General features: G+C 40.4%; 3 protein-coding genes across 5 annotated transcripts; all 3 read left to right on the top strand.

Annotated features, from left to right (window-relative positions):
- The first annotated feature begins 60 nt into the window (after nt 1–60).
- Nucleotides 61–3,260, top strand: LOC148090028 (actin, cytoplasmic 1-like). Its single transcript, XM_087811385.1, has 9 exons — nt 61–189; nt 1,319–1,443; nt 1,514–1,642; nt 1,724–1,834; nt 1,909–1,993; nt 2,056–2,217; nt 2,289–2,480; nt 2,542–2,723; nt 2,810–3,260. The coding sequence occupies exons 2-9, from the start codon at nt 1,321–1,323 to the stop codon at nt 2,951–2,953; spliced, it is 1,128 nt and encodes a 375-aa protein (XP_087667511.1). The 5' UTR covers nt 61–189; nt 1,319–1,320; the 3' UTR covers nt 2,954–3,260.
- Nucleotides 100–8,999, top strand: LOC148090027 (actin, cytoplasmic 1-like). Of its 3 annotated transcripts, XM_087811374.1 has the most exons (9): nt 5,684–5,806; nt 6,310–6,434; nt 6,497–6,625; nt 6,696–6,806; nt 7,705–7,789; nt 7,852–8,013; nt 8,083–8,274; nt 8,336–8,517; nt 8,816–8,999. In XM_087811374.1, exons 2-9 carry the CDS (start codon nt 6,312–6,314, stop codon nt 8,957–8,959), a joined length of 1,128 nt encoding a protein of 375 aa, XP_087667500.1. In that variant the 5' UTR covers nt 5,684–5,806; nt 6,310–6,311; the 3' UTR covers nt 8,960–8,999. The 3 variants fall into 3 exon arrangements, with proteins under 3 accessions (XP_087667491.1, XP_087667483.1, XP_087667500.1); XM_087811365.1 differs by lacking the exon at nt 5,684–5,806 and adding an exon at nt 100–189 and having other exon boundaries at nt 7,852–8,274; XM_087811357.1 differs by having other exon boundaries at nt 5,683–5,806; nt 7,852–8,274.
- A 1,812-nt stretch (nt 9,000–10,811) lies between these two features.
- Nucleotides 10,812–12,881, top strand: LOC148090026 (uncharacterized). Its single transcript, XM_087790368.1, has 3 exons — nt 10,812–11,374; nt 12,518–12,742; nt 12,806–12,881. Exons 1-3 carry the CDS (start codon nt 10,812–10,814, stop codon nt 12,879–12,881), a joined length of 864 nt encoding a protein of 287 aa, XP_087646494.1.
- Nucleotides 12,882–19,419: the final 6,538 nt, after the last annotated feature.

Below are 19,419 nucleotides of genomic sequence, written 5' to 3'. Positions count from 1 at the left end.
CACCTGGACCAATCAGCACACCTGTCTAGAGAACGTTGCCTTTTTTGGAAAACTATGGCTCACAGACCGGTAAGTCTACATAAAACCGGCTCTGTCCTTTTCCTCGTGCTGCATTCACTGAGCTCACCTGCAGAAGAGCAATACCTGCAAGACTTCTCCTCTCGACACACCCCAAAAATACCTGTACAGGTAAGAGCATCCTCTTTACTTCAACTGTAATTCTTTGACAATTTCTTCATTTTTTTTTGTTGCAAATCTGCTATTTTGTCTTCCGTTTTGTATACTTTAAAACTATTTAAACTAGTCTTTAGTTTAAGTATAAACTTATATATAACCTTTATATAAACCTTAGGCTCTGCTCATGTAATCTACAGGGCATTGAGTGAATGCGTTTATCTGGGCTTGATTTGTCAGGTCTGATCCTGAGATACATGAATAATAAGTCCAAGCCAGTATTATTTAAGTCAATATATCAAGGGTTTGATCGGTTAATGATTCAAAATGTAGAAATCATTGACTTAAGCGTTGTTATATTTTAAACACAACAATCGCAAAAATGTAAAAATGATGACGAGTTCATCCAGTTCCTTCTCCTTGTCAGCGACCAAACAACAAGGTGGTCAGATAGTGGTATTGCCTCGAGTCAATCGTGCCTGGACAGAACCCCCAAATATTCAACCCCCCAATTCAGCTCCATCCACTCCCAAAATGTTCCCAGAAGGCAAACCTAACCGACTGTTCAATACGTCAATTGAAGATGTTACATTTGATGACATGACAATTCCATCAGCACTTCCTGCTTGACACACCAGGGATGAATGACTGTGAAATAGTTTGGCCGTGAGGTTTGATTACGAGAAGTATTTACTCTGAATTGAATGATCATTGTTCAAAATTAACTTAGTAGTATTCTTAAAGTATTCTTCTTGTAACAAATCTACTTTTGTGCATTTGATTCTTTACAGTTAAACAGTTAATCCGCTAAATGCCCTGCTGCGTTTCTTCAATTGCCTTATAAGGCTTTTCCTTCTAACATGTACAAACACATCAGGACGAATGTTCCAAGTTAACCAGAGCAGCTCCTGTCAAGCCTGATCTTGTCACAAACTCGCAGAGCTCTGCATGGTCACATGAGTGACGTTTATCCGGTTCGACGACTTCAGGTCGCCACGCCTGAAAAACAGAACTGGTTCTTGAAAGTGTTACAGATGCAATCTCGAATGTTCTTCCTGTTTGAACCGGTGACCTGGAAACCCTTTTTGTTTTTAAAAGGTCATTTAATTCTTTGTTTTATGTAATTTCGTGTATTTGTCTTCAGACATGGATGATGACGTCGCTGCCCTCGTTGTGGACAATGGCTCCGGCATGTGTAAAGCCGGGTTCGCCGGAGACGATGCCCCCCGTGCTGTGTTCCCCTCCATTGTGGGCCGCCCCAGACACCAGGTACCCCAACACTCGGTGACTGCTCTTGACTGAAAACGAACTTGTTACTTAACACATCTGTTTTATTTAGGGTGTGATGGTTGGAATGGGACAGAAGGACAGCTACGTCGGAGACGAGGCTCAGAGCAAGAGGGGTATCCTGACCCTGAAGTACCCCATCGAGCACGGCATCGTCACCAACTGGGATGATATGGAGAAGGTAAAGAAACAGGCCGGTGCTTTGAACTCTCCGTAACATCCATAGTGGTGGAGCTTCAGGAATCTTCTCACATTTTTCCAGATCTGGCATCACACCTTCTACAACGAGCTCCGTGTTGCCCCCGAGGAACACCCTGTCCTGCTGACTGAAGCTCCCCTCAACCCCAAAGCCAACAGAGAGAAGATGACACAGGTGAGTTTCCTAGTTGATAAATGGGAACAAACTTCTTCAGTCCAATGTGTGATTGCAAACCTGTCTTCACGCAGATCATGTTCGAGACCTTCAACTGTCCCGCCATGTACGTGGCCATCCAGGCCGTCCTGTCTCTGTATGCTTCTGGTCGTACCACAGGTGAGGACTCTTGCGGCTCCAGTCGAAGTCTTGCTGCAGTTTCTGACTGACGTTCCTGGCAGGTATCGTGATGGACTCTGGTGACGGCGTCAGCCACACTGTGCCCATCTACGAGGGCTACGCTCTCCCTCACGCCATCCTGCGTCTGGATCTGGCCGGCAGAGATCTGACCGACTACCTGATGAAGATCCTCACCGAGAGGGGCTACAGCTTCACCACCACCGGTGAGTTGCCCGACCACCCTGAAACTCTGCGTCCTCCTTTGGGAAGCTTGAATGTTGCGTTCTCTCCACAGCTGAGCGTGAGATTGTGCGTGACATCAAGGAGAAGCTCTGCTACGTCGCCCTGGACTTTGAGCAGGAGATGTCCACTGCTGCCAGCTCTTCTTCCCTGGAGAAGAGCTACGAGCTTCCCGACGGTCAGGTCATCACCATCGGCAACGAGCGTTTCCGCTGCCCAGAGGCTCTTTTCCAGCCTTCCTTCCTCGGTAAGACTCGAGCATGAACGTTCTTGACCAAAGACACGCCTCACACTATTCACCTGCTCAGGTATGGAGTCTGCCGGCATCCACGAGACGACCTACAACAGCATCATGAAGTGCGACGTTGACATCCGTAAGGATCTGTACGCCAACACTGTGCTGTCCGGCGGCACCACCATGTACCCCGGCATTTCTGACAGGATGCAGAAGGAGATCACAGCCCTGGCTCCACCCACCATGAAGATTAAGGTACAGCTTATTTTTTTGAAAATGTTGCGACAACAATTTAATCATTTCTTGCAAGAGTCTAACTGGAGTCTTTCATCTGCCTCCAGATCATCGCTCCCCCAGAGAGGAAGTACTCCGTCTGGATCGGTGGCTCCATCCTGGCCTCCCTCTCCACCTTCCAGCAGATGTGGATCAGCAAACAGGAGTACGACGAGTCTGGCCCATCTATCGTCCACCGCAAATGTTTCTAAGAAGTCTCCAGAAGCCCGACAGTCAAGGACACGAACCTCCGAACACACACAATGTTGCCAACTGCATGTTTACAATGTAACAGTTACAGATCCGACTGTTACCTTGCTCCTAACAGCAACTCCTGCTTTTGGCGCTAAAGGTCAAAATAAACAGTATTATCACTGAATGACTTGTGTGTTTACACTTCACCCAACTATGTGCTGTGTTTGCTCACAAAAGTTCAGTCCAACATAGCCGGCCCACGGATTCACTGTCAAGAGTTAGATGTATATACTGTTATCCATAATAAAAGCCATTACACAACAACGTCAAGGTGTGTTTCGTCAGATCCCTCTCAAAAATACACCAGTTCAATAACAGTCATTGATTACTGGCTGAGAGAATAATGAAAAAGATTAGGGTTGCAAGCATCACAAGGCTCCAGACAAGGAAGTCCTCTCTCACCTTTACTCTACTTCGATAGAGGGTAAAAACTCTCTTTGTATGCATCACATATTCTTCCCTTTCCTTTTCTTCTTTGACTTTATTTGTAGGTATTTCTTGTACACATTAAGACGTGCACATACTTGGCCAGATAGTACTGTCTCAGCTCAAACTCTGCCGCTCCACAGTTACCGGAAATGACTCGACAGCTTCTTCTTCTACTACTTTTTAACGCTGATCACAGCTGGAAGTTGGAACACTATCGCCGACACAAAACTTTTCTTCAATAGAAACAAGTTATTCAATTGTTTCATCGTGTCTTTGCTGTTGTTGTGTTGTTTTGTGGTAAAAAATGTGTTTTTTTCTCTAGACATTTATGCCGGTATCTGCTCTGAAGACGTGTCGTAGCTTCAGTTAAGCGTCATCTACGTCACTAAGATGGCGGCCGTTAAGGGGGGAAAGTGCCCATCGATCCACACTCAATTTTCTGGCCATTTGAGTGCTCATTGCACACTACATTTTTGCACACTGCTAATTGGGATGCACTTGTGCACTCAAAATACTAAGTGTAAGTGCAGAAGTGTGCGATTTGGTTTACAGCTCATCTATTTACACATTAATCCATACATCCACCCGCCCATCTATCCCTCTATCCATTCATTTAATTAATCAATCCATCTAGCCATCAGCCCACCCCTCCATCAATCCATTTACCCATTCATCCATCCATTAACCATCCATCCATCCATTCATCCATCCATTAACCATCCATCCATTTACCCATTCATCCATCTATTAACCATCCATCCATCCATTCATCCATCCAAATCAAACATCTATATTTCAAGTTTGATTCGGGTCATTTGTACCATCTCAACCTTTTGATGGTGAACAAAAAAATAGTTTTGTTCTCCCTTGTCTTATACTTAAAAATAGTGTTTATATAGTCGAGAGACTCAGAGTAAACTGCTCCTGCATCACAATTCAAATATTTTAGAAATTAGAGAGATAACGCAACTTGTTTTTAAGATGAGGACATTTTGACATTTCTTTAGTCACAACTCATCAACACTGAACCCACAGCACAAAACAATGAAACATACCAGTGGTAAATAAAAAGGTATAGCCAGTCGGTAATTAACAATTTGTCAAGTTTAAAAAAAGAGGGGAGACATATTGACATGAAGCAGCCAGATAATGAGGCGGAGAATAATAGTATATTTCATTAACTGAAACAACATGCAGTCGTACTAACTGCAAGAAAAAGGAGGTAAAATGTTGAACTTCTTTAACATTTTTTTTACAGAATTATCTTTAAGGTTAGAAGGTTAGCAGATGAAACTTGAGGTCAATAGAGGGCTTGTCTTTTCTATTGGTTATATTTCTCATTATATATATTTGTTATGTTTATTTTTTTACTGGCTCTTGCGTTGAGTAATTGATGAAGCATATGTGAAACTATAAAAATTATTATTTACACAGTAAAAGTGATACTTAATCTGTCAATCATAAACAAGCGGGGAAAATTTGATAAAGTTGAGGGGACTGAAGATATATACGTCATCTTCTCATATATATTGTATTTTTCTTGAAACACATATTAAAACACAACAACAAAAACATTAAATATATTTTTTAAATATTTATTTTCAAACAATTCGTATTAAAAACACATGACTTTCAATAAGAACGCTAACGTTTTACTTTGCTCACTTTAGTCTACAGGACCCTGATTTTATTTTATTAAGTACATTTCATGTAGAATATTAAATATTGTCAAGTAGCACCTTCCCGTTCCACTTTGATTTACAAGTTATTTTTTTTATGTAATTTTTTTTATTTACAAACTTTATTGCAATTCCCACAACATCACAAAATCCTATTTTCTTATTCTGAATTTATTAGACTGCCTTTATTTTATTCTAATAGTAAAAAACAAAACAGAAAAAACAAAGATGTTAGAAATGTCAATGTTTGTGCAAGACGTGTTTTTTTTTTTTAAGTGTGTATGTCATCATGGAGTATTAACCGGAAGTTGACCCAAGAAGCAGACGTTGCAAAAAGGTAGCCTTTAGTTGCCTTTTTTTTTTTTTTTTTTAACTATTTGCGGGATTTTATATTGACAGCTCATCACCGCCTCTTTCCAAATGTATGTTTTTTTTCTCTTTCTTTTAAAAAAAAAAATCGCTTCAGGACTTCCGCCTCGCCCTCTCCCACTTAAGCAAATTCCTGTCTCCACCAATCGCAGCTGTCTTTCAATGAACCTGTGCGCTCAACCTGGACCAATCAGGTGGCTCTATTAAAGAACGTTGCCTTATATGGAACGAGCATCTCAAGACCGGAGAACGCATATAAAAAGCTTCAGTGCAACACCTGAGCGCACCTGGGCTACATTCACCGGCGAGACTTCTTCAAACACACCTGCGCAGGTAAAAAAACAACATTTTTAGTCTTTATTATTTTTCTAATAATTCAGCTTTAGTCGGTTGTTATCTCCGCGTATTGTTTTTAAATCTGCTGCCTGTACAGTTTTTGATGATCTAGTGAAATGTATTTAAACTACTACACTCTCCTCTATAACTTTTGTTTATACTCGTTTTAATACTTGATGGAGTATGATGAACTTCTGAAAGCGTTAAATTCCGAGTAAAGTCGTCGCGTTTTCACCTGCGAGTCACACCTGTAGTGGTTCGTTCGTCAAACGTCCACGTCGTTGTCACACCTTAACAGTTACTCGTCACTCGAGCGTTTCTGTTGGAAACATAACTGCTCTCTCTCTGTTCCTGCCTTTAAAACGGTGTCATTTGTTCTCTCGTGAGGTGACGCTCTTGTTTGAACAGTCAACAGAAGAGGGCGCAGTCATGGGTTCGCTTTGAGCAAATATTGAACAGTTGCGTCGATCCTTGAACCGTTTTGTCTCCACGCTCTTCAGACATGGACGAAGATATCGCTGCCCTCGTTGTGGACAATGGCTCCGGCATGTGTAAAGCCGGGTTCGCCGGAGACGATGCCCCCCGGGCTGTGTTCCCCTCCATTGTGGGCCGCCCCAGACACCAGGTACCCCAACACTCGCTGACTGCTCTTGACTGAACTTGTTACTTAACACTTGTTTTCTTCAGGGTGTGATGGTTGGAATGGGACAGAAGGACAGCTACGTCGGAGACGAGGCTCAGAGCAAGAGGGGTATCCTGACCCTGAAGTACCCCATCGAGCACGGCATCGTCACCAACTGGGATGATATGGAGAAGGTAAAGGACCCATGAACTCTCCATGACATCCATAGTGCTGGAGCTTCAGGAATCTTCTCACGTTTTCCAGATCTGGCATCACACCTTCTACAACGAGCTCCGTGTTGCCCCCGAGGAACACCCTGTCCTGCTGACTGAAGCTCCCCTCAACCCCAAAGCCAACAGAGAGAAGATGACACAGGTGAGTTTCCACGTCCATTGAAACAACACAATTCATGAATCTAAAAATGAGTCCGAATTTGACAAAATGTATTTAAAAAAAAAAAAAAAAAAATTCACAACTTACAAAACCAGATACACCTCTAACCACCAGGGCAGAAGTTCTTTTACTCGCATCATGTAGCAACTCCACACATTTGCAGAAGTAACTTCAATGTCTAACCAACATTTTATGTCAAAGCTCTACAGGGCAACAAGTGGTGGGATTTATGGACCAGTTTTATTAGAATAAACTGATGTTGATAATTTGTTCAAACAAACATTTGTTTAAATTGTGCCTAAACATATGTGATTAAAGACTATCAGTTTTGGTTTAGTGTAGCGTTTATCAAAAATTAAGTGTTTTAAACTTCCTTGAACCCAGACTTCATTAATTTTCTACTCACCATCATGTCGACTAAAGGGTTGGGATTATTTTCAGAGTAATCTGTTCCTTTTTAGAGTTGTGGACAAATGTTTGTTCATTTTAATGTAGTGACTGGAGCTCAGTTATCGTTGTCCAAAAAGTCACTTAAAACATCTAAATGCCTCCATACTGCTCGACTGTAACGTCCATCTTGTATTGAAGCATCAACGCAAGGAATTGTTTCCAAAAGTCTATATTTTAAGTTTTTAGCAGAAGCTCCAGGCTCGGCCTCAAGTCATTCAAATTCATTGAGTGTCAACGTGCATGTGAAGGATTTAGACTAATATTTCTGGATCTTCAGCTTAAAACAAGATTAAAATGTACTTATTTCTGCAACAATTTCTACACTCGGATGAAAAGACAGATTATTATTTTAGGATAAACTATTGCTTGCACTGAAATGGGAACAAACTTCTTCAGTCCAATGTGTGATTGCAAACTTGTCTTCACGCAGATCATGTTCGAGACCTTCAACTGTCCCGCCATGTACGTGGCCATCCAGGCCGTCCTGTCTCTGTATGCTTCTGGTCGTACCACAGGTGAGGACTCTTGCGGCTCCAGTCGAAGTCTTGCTGCAGTTTCTGACTGACGTTCCTGGCAGGTATCGTGATGGACTCTGGTGACGGCGTCAGCCACACTGTGCCCATCTACGAGGGCTACGCTCTCCCTCACGCCATCCTGCGTCTGGATCTGGCCGGCAGAGATCTGACCGACTACCTGATGAAGATCCTCACCGAGAGGGGCTACAGCTTCACCACCACCGGTGAGTTACCGGACCCCCCCGAAACTCTGTCCTCCTTTGGGAAGCTTGAATGTTGCGTTCTCTCCACAGCTGAGCGTGAGATTGTGCGTGACATCAAGGAGAAGCTCTGCTACGTCGCCCTGGACTTTGAGCAGGAGATGTCCACTGCTGCCAGCTCTTCTTCCCTGGAGAAGAGCTACGAGCTTCCCGACGGTCAGGTCATCACCATCGGCAACGAGCGTTTCCGCTGCCCAGAGGCTCTTTTCCAGCCTTCCTTCCTCGGTAAGACTCGAGCATAGACGTTCTTGACCAAAGACACGCCTCACACTATTCACCTGCTCAGGTATGGAGTCTGCCGGCATCCACGAGACGACCTACAACAGCATCATGAAGTGCGACGTTGACATCCGTAAGGATCTGTACGCCAACACTGTGCTGTCCGGCGGCACCACCATGTACCCCGGCATTGCTGACAGGATGCAGAAGGAGATCACAGCCCTGGCTCCACCCACCATGAAGATTAAGGTTGGATTCCCTTCTAGTACCTTGTGGCTCATGCTATGCCGCCCTCTTGTGGACAATCTTTTAACTACAGTGAAACCATTTGCGAAATAGTTTTGGGTCCAAATGTAGTGTTGCACCTAAAAAGGTGTTAATGGAAGTTGAATGTATATGAAGTCCTCTTAGCTGTCAAAGCCTACTTATTTTTTTTTGACTTGTTTTTTTAATCTTAAAATTCCAATGGATAAATGAATGCACATAAGTGAAAATTGGAACTAAAGTTTAAAACTAAAGGCACTCTTTCATTTCTTGTGTTCTGCAGATCATCGCACCCCCAGAGAGGAAGTACTCCGTCTGGATCGGTGGCTCCATCCTGGCCTCCCTCTCCACCTTCCAGCAGATGTGGATCAGCAAACAGGAGTACGACGAGTCTGGCCCATCTATCGTCCACCGCAAATGTTTCTAAGAAGTTGCCGTAAAAATAAAGAAATGAACCTCCAAACTAATGCAGTTCAAGTTTTTTTCTTATTTAAATACTATTGCAGTTCAGCAACACACTAACTACATCAACTTGTATCTCCACTGGTCACTGCAAGAGATCAGTTGTGTGTAAAGTCTTGGGATTTGTTGTGCAGGGAAAAGTGTATTTGCAATTTAAACTTAAAGCTTCTTTACAATAAGTCCTTGATTAATTAAACGCTGGAGTTGTGTGTTTCTGGCGCCCTCCAGTGTTCCAACGTCGTACTTGCACACAGCTGTCACGGTTAACGTGGATTTTTACAACTCGGTTTTTTTTTTTTTTTTTTCTTTCTTGGAAGCTTAAAAAGGTCTTAAACATCCAGAAATAAGTGCCGCTGCTGTCTCACGAAGCTGATATTGGGACTCTTAGAAAATATTTACCATTTTCAAACTCCCTTTAACTTTAAAACATGTTTTACTCCGAGTCGAAGTTAAAGCAGCTCTTTGCTAGTTTTCCTCGAGTAACGCCAGTGGACTAAAGTGATGTTTATCCCGACGGGAGACTACATTTCCCATGAGCACTCGCTGAACATGTCCCGGTTTGCAGCAATTTGACGAATGTTCTGTTTCCAGACTTGCATTGATGAATGAAAGATGATACTGATGAGGTAATGAATAAGATTGTGGATAATTAGATGTATGACGGCTTTGTAAATAACTTAACTTTAACTTTGTTTTTGTTTAACTTTTACTGTGAAAAAAATAAAACGTCTCAAGTCAGGGTATACAAGTCACTCAACTAGTTTAAAGTTGTCATCACAAGTTATTTTAGTACAAAAATATTAAGGTACCCAAAACTAACCAGTGCTGCTTTAAGACAAACTACAGTATAATTAAACAACTTTTCCGAATTTAACCTCGCATATATTCTCATTTACATAATTTTATTTTCATATATATTTTTTCTAATTTATGATCTTATTGATTGATATTGCACTTATTTATCAAAGGAATTTTCCCATGAAATAAATAAAGTTTCTTCTGTCTATATTTAACTGTACTGTCATTCTGCTGCTGACCAGAGAGCGGCGCTGTAGTTTTTTTTTAAAACAACATTATTACATTGGACTCATGTTGGTGTTTGATTTAATCACACTAATATCTAATATATATCTAAGATCACAACACATTTAATGATACATATTAACGTATTATTTGATCGTGACAGTGGTGAGACGTTCAAAGTCGTCTGGAAACCGCAGCAACGACGTTTCTAATGAGCTTCACAGATCTCACCTGTGCGGCCCAGGTGACCCGGCAGGTGGTTCGGATCTGATTGGACTCGTTTGAAGCTACTTTTGTCAACAGCAACGCCGAGTCGAGCACAAGCGCCGATTGAAGAAGAAATCAAAAAATAAATCAGAAGAACTAAGAGGTAAAGTTGTTTTGACGATCGATGTTGGAAGAAATATTGTTTATCAATTTAGTTCTAAACTAGCGCCACTATGGTTCAGCTGTTGAGCTCTTTGGCGAAATAGTGTCGATATATACTGGAATCTATTTATAGTATTTGTTTTAAATAAACTTAATAAAAAAAAAAAAATGTTTAAGTTGTATGTGCAAATGTAACTGAAATGCCAAACGTAACCTAACTAACGAGTAACATTTCAATGGTAAAATGGTTAAAAAGGGTTTGTGCATTTGATCAAAGCAGAGGATCTTTTGAAAGAAACGAATGATCTTTTATTAAATTAAGCCACATAAATACTTGATTTTGATGATTTTTTTTGTTTAAATGTCAGATCGACTCCAGGCTGAGGCTGATCTTCTTCCATGACAAGTCCTTCAAGTGTGCAGCCATGAATCCAGACGACACCTCCAGCCTGAGCTCTCGCCTCCCTCTACCAAGTCCACCTCAATATCCTGCCCCGGATCTGTGCGTGCGGCCCTACAGCCCCCCCCTCTTCACCCTCCACACAGCAGGCCTGCACTCTCTTGCAGGTCTCGCGCCAAAGAACACTCTCACTGACCCGGAGGTGCAGACCACGCTGGGGTCCCCGGCGCCGCCTCATTGTATCCTGTCCATCATCAGCTGCTCGCCCGACGTCTGTCCGTCACTTGACCCCGGCCCCGACCTGGAGTGCTCCGTCTGCTTCAGCCAGTTCAACAACGTGTTCCGCTGCCCCAAGATGCTGCGGTGCCGGCACACCTTCTGCCTGGAGTGTCTGGCCCGCATCAACGTCAAGTCGGCGGCGCCCGACGCCGTCCAGTGCCCGCTGTGTCGCAGCCTCACGCCCCTGCCCGTCCTGGGGCTGCCCAAGCTGGCCACGGACTCGGACGTGCTGGCGTACCTGCCGACCGCCATGCAGAGGGTCTACAGCATCCGCTTCCTGCGCAGCAAAGGGAAGTTGCAGGTCAAAAGGTCAGAATAGTTTCATGAGGTCAGCGACGTTACCTGGTGGAGAGAGTCGTAGATTAAAGTGATGGTTCACACAGAACTCCACTCGTTTTCTACTTGTCCTCGTGTTTACTAAGGGTTGGGATTATTTTAAGAGTAATCTGTTCTTTTTTTTGAGTTTTAGATGAATGTTTGTTCATTTTCATGCAATTTTTTTAAGTGTCTTTTTGAAAGAAGATGAAGAAAACTTTAAAATTTGTCAAATTATCAGTTGTTTAAGAACTACTTTGATTTGTTCAACTGTTGCAGTGCTGAAGTAAAGTAGATATATTTGACCAATTAAGTATTTTAGTGTAGATTAAAAAACATAATATTGCTAACATTCTTTCATTTGTAGGGCATTTAGCCTTTTCTTTTTTTTAATTGGACTATTTCACAGACATATATTTTTTTTGTGGCTTAGTCAACATAAGTGTTGGTAGAAAAAATGAGTGATTGGAATGAATTGGATTTTTGGTAAAAATAACCCTTTTAATCTGCACTTGTTAGGCTCTAGTTGGCATAGAAAGGGTTAAATATTTAATAATAATAATAAAATGATCTATTGGTGAAAAATGAACATTTGTAAAATGTATGCTAATCAACATTTCAGAATCGAACATTTTTTTTGGTTCTGTGAACTTCCCCGCAACTTTTCAAACATTTTTAAAATAATTGGGTGACTTAACATGTAATATTTACTTGATTCAATGGTTAAAGATAAATAATTTTTTAACTTTTTTTAATCTGAAGTATTATCACATTTTAAAAATAAATAAATAAATGTATTGCATGTGCAATAGTCACCATTATTAAGGACATGAATTAAAGAATATATATATATTTTAAGAACAACAAATGTTACTTTACAATAAGGACAAAAGATTCTATTAATACGATTATACTAGTGTCCAGTATTAAATCATACATGAGTTGAATAAACCAGTTTTGTCTTGACCTCGTCGCCTCTGTTGCTGCCCCCTGCCGGACAATAAATGAATAGTTTGGTCCAGACAAAGTAATGTGACGCTCCTGTGACAAGTGCGTGTTTAGAACCGACACTCGATGTCATTTTGTCAACATTGTTCTCACAGAAGATGTTTTCATCTCACACTTCTGCCACCAAAGGTCATCCTGTGAAGGTCAGCTGCGGCTCGGTCCGCGGGCAGCGGGTCACTCTCTGGACGTCGGTCTCCCCAGCCCCCCAGCCCGGTCCGGCGCAGGAGAGGACGGATGTCTGTTCAGACTGACCAGTCAGCCGGCGTGTCGAGCCTTCCTGCTGACCACTGTGGTCCTGATGCTGGTGCTGCTGACCGGCATCATCATCTTCATCGTCACCTTCAAGGACGGTCAGTGACTTCTCTTCTCTTCTGGCAAATACTCAACTTACTGTTGATAGTTCTCTCGCTTCTGTAGACGAGCAGCTGCTCCGCTGCTGTGGCTGAAGGACCAGGACCAGGACCAGGACCTTCTCCTGCCTCCTGAAGACTGACCAGTGGTTTTGAGTCGCTTTGGAACTCCATGCATGTAATACTCAAGTCTGCAGGCAGGCGGCAGTATACACTTGATTTCCCGAAAATACTTTTAAAAACCATGGGCGCTTTATTTATGAGTTGTTTTATATCCGACTATTGTGTTTTAAATTTTAATGTAAAAATAAATTTTATGTATTTAAGCGTTTTAATGACATGTTTTGTTGAACCTGAATAAATGCATTTTGTGAAGGAAGTTGTTTTTCAAGCTGTTTTATTTTTAACTATATTACTTTAAAAACTTACAGATATATCATTTTGGAATTCAAAAGGTGATGCACATAATGGAAAAAATATATATAAATCATACTTAAATACTTGGTCTATAAACACAATCTGATTTGAACGCACTGAGGTATCGAGTTAAATAAGATTATTTAAGTTAAAATCAATGACTGCAAGTTTCATCTCAGATGAAGATAAAGGAAACTGAAAGAGTTTCAATGTGTGACAGTGATCTGTCCCTTTAGGAATGTGTAACTGATTTGACTCGTTCAAACTGTGTTTGTTCTAGTTTTCTTTTATCTTTTCCACTCTTTTATTCCTCTTTTTCTACCCCATTAATTTTGGGGAAAATCTTCAACTCATGTTTCAACTCCTTCCACTTTGACCTACTACGACCTACTTTGACCTACTTTGACCTACTTTTCTAATTCCACTACTACCTATACTACTAATACCACTACTGCTTCTACTTTTACTACTTATTCTGCTACTAATTTGACTTTTCTACTAATTTTACTACTAATTCCACTTCTACTTTAACTCCTAATTCCACTAATACTTCTAATTCCCCTACTACTTCTACTTTAACTACTAATTCTCCTACTACTTCTACTTTTACTACTAATTCTCCTACTACTACTACTACTTTTACTTTCCTACTACTACTATTTTTACAACCAATTCCACTTCTACTTTTAAAACTAATTCCACTTCTACTTTTAATACTATTCCACTACTACTTCCACAGCACAGCAGGGTCAGCGTTCACACTGCCTTTTGTTCTGGAAATGTACTCTTTCTAGTTTTAATCTGGATCAAACCTCCGGATGTTAAATACCGCTAATGGATCGGGATAACTATGATTAAAAAAAACAAAATCTTTTTCTTTTTTCATTAAGACTTTTCAAAATATTCGCAATGCATTTGTTTATTTGTTGATGCTCGGATGAAAAATAAATGATGAATAAAAGCGAGTGTTCTTTACATTGCTAGTATCACATGATCCTCATATCAAATAAAAAGGAATTTTAATCCAAATTTTTGCTAAAATTAGGTTAACATACCTTTGAAAATATAATTTGATCAAAATATCAAATGAAAGTGGTTGAACTTCAAAACACACAGAGGACGAGGAGGGAGTTTGAAAAGCTGTGAAGATAATCGAATGATGACCAAAGGTCTGTGAAACAAGAGAGTGTGTGTTTGGAAACAGAGGATTTCTAAGGAAAGAGGTCAGTGGACACGACTGTTCTGTCGCTCGCCACGACGTCACACCAATCAAAAAAACAAACCAGCCTTGAAATATCCTGTTTTATTTATATGATGACATCATCCTCTGAACACTCATCAGTGAGAAGCAGATGCAGCACGAATGCTCCTCCCATGATGCAACACTAATAGATTCAGGGACTCATTTATTCCTCGTGATATTAGATTGTTTAATTCTGAGTTTGGGGACAGAAGTGAAAAGATGATTATATTCTATGTTAATCTTTTAATCCTTTTCTTTGTTATTTTTCTTTGATCTATTTTCTTTATCTTTAGACTTAGATTGTGCCATCTTGCACTTTTTATTGCCCTTTGTTCTTATTTGTTTTTTCCATCCATCCATCCATCCATCCATCCATCCATCCATCCATCCATCCATCCATCAATCCCTTAATTTATGCATCAATTCATCCATCCGTTAATTAATTATTCACTGATTCATTCATCCATTAATTAATTAATTAATTGATTTATTCTTCCATCCATCCATCCATCCATCCTGCCTGCCCAAAAAAATGAAAGTTTCTTAGGCATCCCATTTATCAATTACTACATTTTTATATTGAATTAAAACACAATATACATACATTGATCCTATACTAGAACAAATCAACAGCCTTTAAATTCTTTGAGTAAATCACAGGAAATATTAGCTTTTTAATTTGAATCAATTTAATACTTTCACTATACTCTTTAAGCTTGAATGTATCTTTAATATTTGGATGGTTTTCATTTTATTTTAAGATTTGTGAATGTAATATTTGCTGAGGATGATGAAAAGATTAATTATTTTAATGGCTGTAATGAATACAAATTCAATTCAGCAACACTTTGAAACAGAACGTGAAAAAAGCAAAAGTTATTTCAAAGAAAACTCATTTAAAAATGAGTGAATGGAATTGTTTTTAATTGAGTGATGGAAAACATGAGGAAACATCATGAACGGTGGGATTCAACACAACGGTGGTCTCCATGGAGACGAGGACAGTTGCTAAGGTGTGTCATCCGTCAAATACAACACACTGTTAACCAGCCAACCTGTGACCACGCCCCCTGTCACTCACCTTCACTCAAGACTGTTATGTAATACTTCAGTGATTTAACCGAACTTTATTGTTGTTTATATTATTTGTTCACTTTTATTGCTATTTTCCGAGACAAAAATGACATCACAGACATTAGTTGTGACACATGTGCGAGTGTGTGTCGGCGAGAGGCGTCTGTACTGACAACAGTGTTGTGTGTGACACATGTGAGGTAATGTGTTGTGTTGATGGAGCGACTTGTTGTCTTCCAATAAAACATCCAAAGGGTTTGGAAAGAGACGATGGAAAAAGAATAAATGAAAAGAACGCCCTCAGATCCTATAATAATATTTATTAATAATAATAATAATATATTCTGTTAAAGAGACCTAACAATATAGCTTTGTCTGAATCACCCAAGTTTATAGTTCATTTAATTATTGATATCTAAAGAAAAACATCATGTATTTGTAGAAAATAAATAAATACATACATTAAAAATATATAAAGAAGATGCTTTGAAAGTTATTTTTAGTGAATATATGAATATATATGGATAATTTAATATAATTCATTAAATAAAATAAATTGTCACGTTGACTCACCATTAACACACATGTTTTTTTTACTGTTAGCTTTATATTATTAGTAAATAAAAAATGTGTGTGTGGGTTTATGTGCATGCGTGGGTCGTTTGTGTATGGGGGTGTGTGTTTGTGCGCGCATGTGTGTGCGTGTGTATGTGCGGGTTTGTGTGTGTGCATGTGCGTGTGTGTACGGGTGTGTGTGCGTGTGTGCGTGTAGGGGTGTGCGTGCATGTGTGCAAGTGTGTGCATGCGTGTGTGTGTGCATGTGTGTGTGTGTGTTCGCGTGCGAGTTCGTGTGAGCGCCAAAATGAGCTTCGCCCATCCTTCATGAAAGTGTAACACGTGCGTGTGTGTGTGTGTGTGCGTGTGTGTGTGTGTGTGCGGGTGTGTGTGTGTGCATGCGGATGTGTGTGTGCATGCGTGTGTGTGTGTCAGTGTTCCTCCACCTCTCTGAAATATTCCGCCTGCAGGGATCTCACTGTCCTTCAGCCTCTAACGTTCATCAACCCACTCTATCCTGAGTCGATCACAGCGTTTAAAATAATTAATACCTTCTTTGCACGGAAATCGTCACCAGTTTATTTATTCTCTGCGGCCAGAGTGTGAGGAAGATCTCAAATAGAGATGTTCGCCTCTCACACCAGCTGTTTCTAAAAATATGTTGTGACGACAGATGAACGCAGATGTTGATGTTTGAACCATAACAACTATTTCTGTTTGTTTCTCGGATGAAAACTAAGCAGTGGAACGTCTGCAGTCGGTGTCTTGAGGGTTGAATCTTTCGAGGTGAAAATAAGACTAATGGAGGTTGTTAGGCTATTTTAAGATTTCAAGAATGGGATCTTTTTAAGCCGTTCTGATCGTAAGAATTGTTAAAATCCTGTTCTTTTACATTTTCGTAAACAACAATATTGGTTAATTAGGCTCTTAAGTATCTTTAGTTATCACACATGACGTATTACCCAGTGTGTTCAAAATAAAAAACTCAATTACTTTCACCAATTTTCACAGCGTTTCGTCATTTTTGTGTTGCAATTAAACTCTCAGCCACTATATGGCAGTAGTCAATACGTTCTCCGCAACTAACTGGACGTTTAAATCCTGCGAGATCACTGAGGACGAGAGGATACAGTCGACTTTAGCAGCTTTTAAAGCTGATGTTTGGACATATTTTGGTTTGAAAACAAATGAAAGCAGTTACGACTTCATCAAGAGTCATGTGGTCTGTAAATACTACAACACCAGAGTCAATTACTGGACAATACTACATATATATACTTGTTACTACACTATCACAACACCAGAGTCAAGTACTGGATAATACTACACATATATAATTGTTCATTGTGGAGCCTCTGCTCAAAAAAGGCTTAGACCCAACTGACCTCAGTAATTTCAGGCCTATTTCTAAGCTCCCTTTCTTGTCCAAGATCTTGGAGAAGGTGGTGTCTGAGCAGCTGTTCCTGGATCAGAGCGACATCCATGAGAAGTTTCAGTCTGGCTTCCGTAAACATCACTCTACGGAGACAGCTTTATTGAAAGTGTCCAGTGACATCATGATGTCGGCTGACTCTGGTAAATTCACTGTTCTGGTTCTCTTGGATCTGTCCTCAGCCTTTGACACAGTTGATCACCAGATCCTGCTGAGAAGACTTAGGGATGAAGTGGGACTGTCTGGGTCTGTGTTAGAATGGTTCTCATCTTACCTTTCTGGGCGCAGTTTTAGTGTATCTGCCAATCAAATGAGGTCTGAATCGGCAGATCTGTTGTGTGGAGTCCCTCAAGGTTCTGTTCTGGGTCCTTTATTGTTTTTGCTGTACTTGATTCCCCTCGGTAAAATCATTCAGAGATTTCCAGATGTTTCTTATCACATTTTTGCTGATGACATCCAGCTCTACTGCTCTGTTGATCCTACTGAGCCCCAGAGGCTGAACTTAATCAATTGTTTGCTAGAAATCAAACAATGAGTGAAAACACTTTACAGCTTAATGTGGACAAAACTGAAACTCTGGTGATTGCTCCTGATGATAAGGTTCCAGGGTTGAGTCAGTACTTGGGTGACTTAGGTCAGTCTGTCAAACTGAGCCTGAGAAACCTGGGTGTTGTATTTGATAAACCCATGTCTCTTGTTCAACACTGTAGAAAACTGACCAGAAACTGTTTCCTTCAACTGAGAAAAATCTCTAAATTTAGGAAAATGTTGTCTGAACATGTTTTGGATCTTTTAATCCATGCGTTTGTTTCTTCTCGTCTGGACTATTGTAACAGTTTATTTTCATGTCTTAACAAGAAGGATCTGTCTCACCTGCAGTTGATTCAGAACTCTGCAGCGAGAATTCTGACCCGCTCTAGTAGAAGAACTCACATTTCTCCGATCCTTAAAACTCTTCACTGGCTGCCAGTTTCTTTCAGGATCAACTTTAAAATTCTGGTTCTTACTTTCAGATCTATTCATGGTCAGACCTTCCATCAGTGATCTGATCCAGACTTACACCCCAGCTCGGGCTCTGAGGTCTGTGGATCAGAATCTACTTATGGTTCCACGCACACGACTCAGGACCAGAGGAGAGAAATCTTTTCAGGCTGTTGCTCCTAAGCTTTGGAACGATCTTCCTCTCTTTGCGCTTGATGATCTACTGACTCCTTTAAGAAACATCTTAAGACGTTTCTATTTGTTCAGGCTTTTCCTTGATTTTCTGGAACTCCTGTTGTGTTATGAGTTTTATCTTGATCTTTAAAGTATATATTTTATTTAATATGTTTTGATTGTTTAAGTGCTTCGTGACCCTGGTCTGGAAAAGCGCTATACAAATAAAAATTACTTACTTACTTACTTAATATATTGCAATATATCGTATCGTTGTCTCTGCATCGTGATACGCATCATATCATCAAGTCATTGTTTCTACACACATGCGAGAAATAGAAACTGAACTAAAGAAGCGAGTACAACATACACAACATGCTATTAATGATGTTTTTGATTTCTAGGGTGAGACACAGAAACAAGTGAACTCTCCATTTGTACATTTTTATCAAGAAACTCTATTCTAGTTACTATTTAGGTAAATATTTTTTTCCTGTATCAAAAACCTCTGACACAGATTAAACTCAATAAACATGAAATATCCTTTTGACCTGAACCTGAGTAAACCTACCTTCGTCACGACGCTATCAGGTCTGAGGCCTTTGTCAGGAAACACACAATATTTAGTTTCACTGCTGCGTCACCAGTGAAAATATTGTTGTGAATGCAGTGAACTTTACATCAGAGTGTGAAGCGCGTCAACAGATCTGAACTCACTTTGACTTCTCACCGTTTTCTTCTGGAACTCAACTTGGTTTGAAGTGAAGTCGGCGCGGAATCAAACCCAAAAGGTGAATAATTGACA

This window comes from Callionymus lyra, chromosome 1 (genome assembly GCF_982586985.1).
Source record: "Callionymus lyra chromosome 1, fCalLyr1.hap1.1, whole genome shotgun sequence".
NCBI lineage: Eukaryota > Metazoa > Chordata > Actinopteri > Syngnathiformes > Callionymidae > Callionymus > Callionymus lyra.
This window is presented reverse-complemented; position numbering and strand designations above follow the sequence as displayed.

What these genes read in the sequence shown, in the direction of transcription:
- LOC148090028 (XM_087811385.1), top strand. Translation starts at nt 1,321, where the DNA reads ATGGATGATGACGTCGCTGCCCTCGTTGTGGACAATGGCTCCGGCATG. An exon ending in ACAGAGAGAAGATGACACAG is followed by an intron (nt 1,835 to 1,908) that starts GTGAGTTTCCTA and finishes GTCTTCACGCAG; the next exon opens with ATCATGTTCGAGACCTTCAA. An exon ending in TTTCCAGCCTTCCTTCCTCG is followed by an intron (nt 2,481 to 2,541) that starts GTAAGACTCGAG and finishes TCACCTGCTCAG; the next exon opens with GTATGGAGTCTGCCGGCATC.
- LOC148090027 (XM_087811365.1), top strand. Translation starts at nt 6,312, where the DNA reads ATGGACGAAGATATCGCTGCCCTCGTTGTGGACAATGGCTCCGGCATG. An exon ending in ACTGGGATGATATGGAGAAG is followed by an intron (nt 6,626 to 6,695) that starts GTAAAGGACCCA and finishes CACGTTTTCCAG; the next exon opens with ATCTGGCATCACACCTTCTA. An exon ending in TGCTTCTGGTCGTACCACAG is followed by an intron (nt 7,790 to 7,851) that starts GTGAGGACTCTT and finishes CGTTCCTGGCAG; the next exon opens with GTATCGTGATGGACTCTGGT.
- LOC148090026 (XM_087790368.1), top strand. Translation starts at nt 10,812, where the DNA reads ATGAATCCAGACGACACCTCCAGCCTGAGCTCTCGCCTCCCTCTACCA. An exon ending in GGGAAGTTGCAGGTCAAAAG is followed by an intron (nt 11,375 to 12,517) that starts GTCAGAATAGTT and finishes CTGCCACCAAAG; the next exon opens with GTCATCCTGTGAAGGTCAGC. An exon ending in GTCACCTTCAAGGACGGTCA is followed by an intron (nt 12,743 to 12,805) that starts GTGACTTCTCTT and finishes TCGCTTCTGTAG; the next exon opens with ACGAGCAGCTGCTCCGCTGC.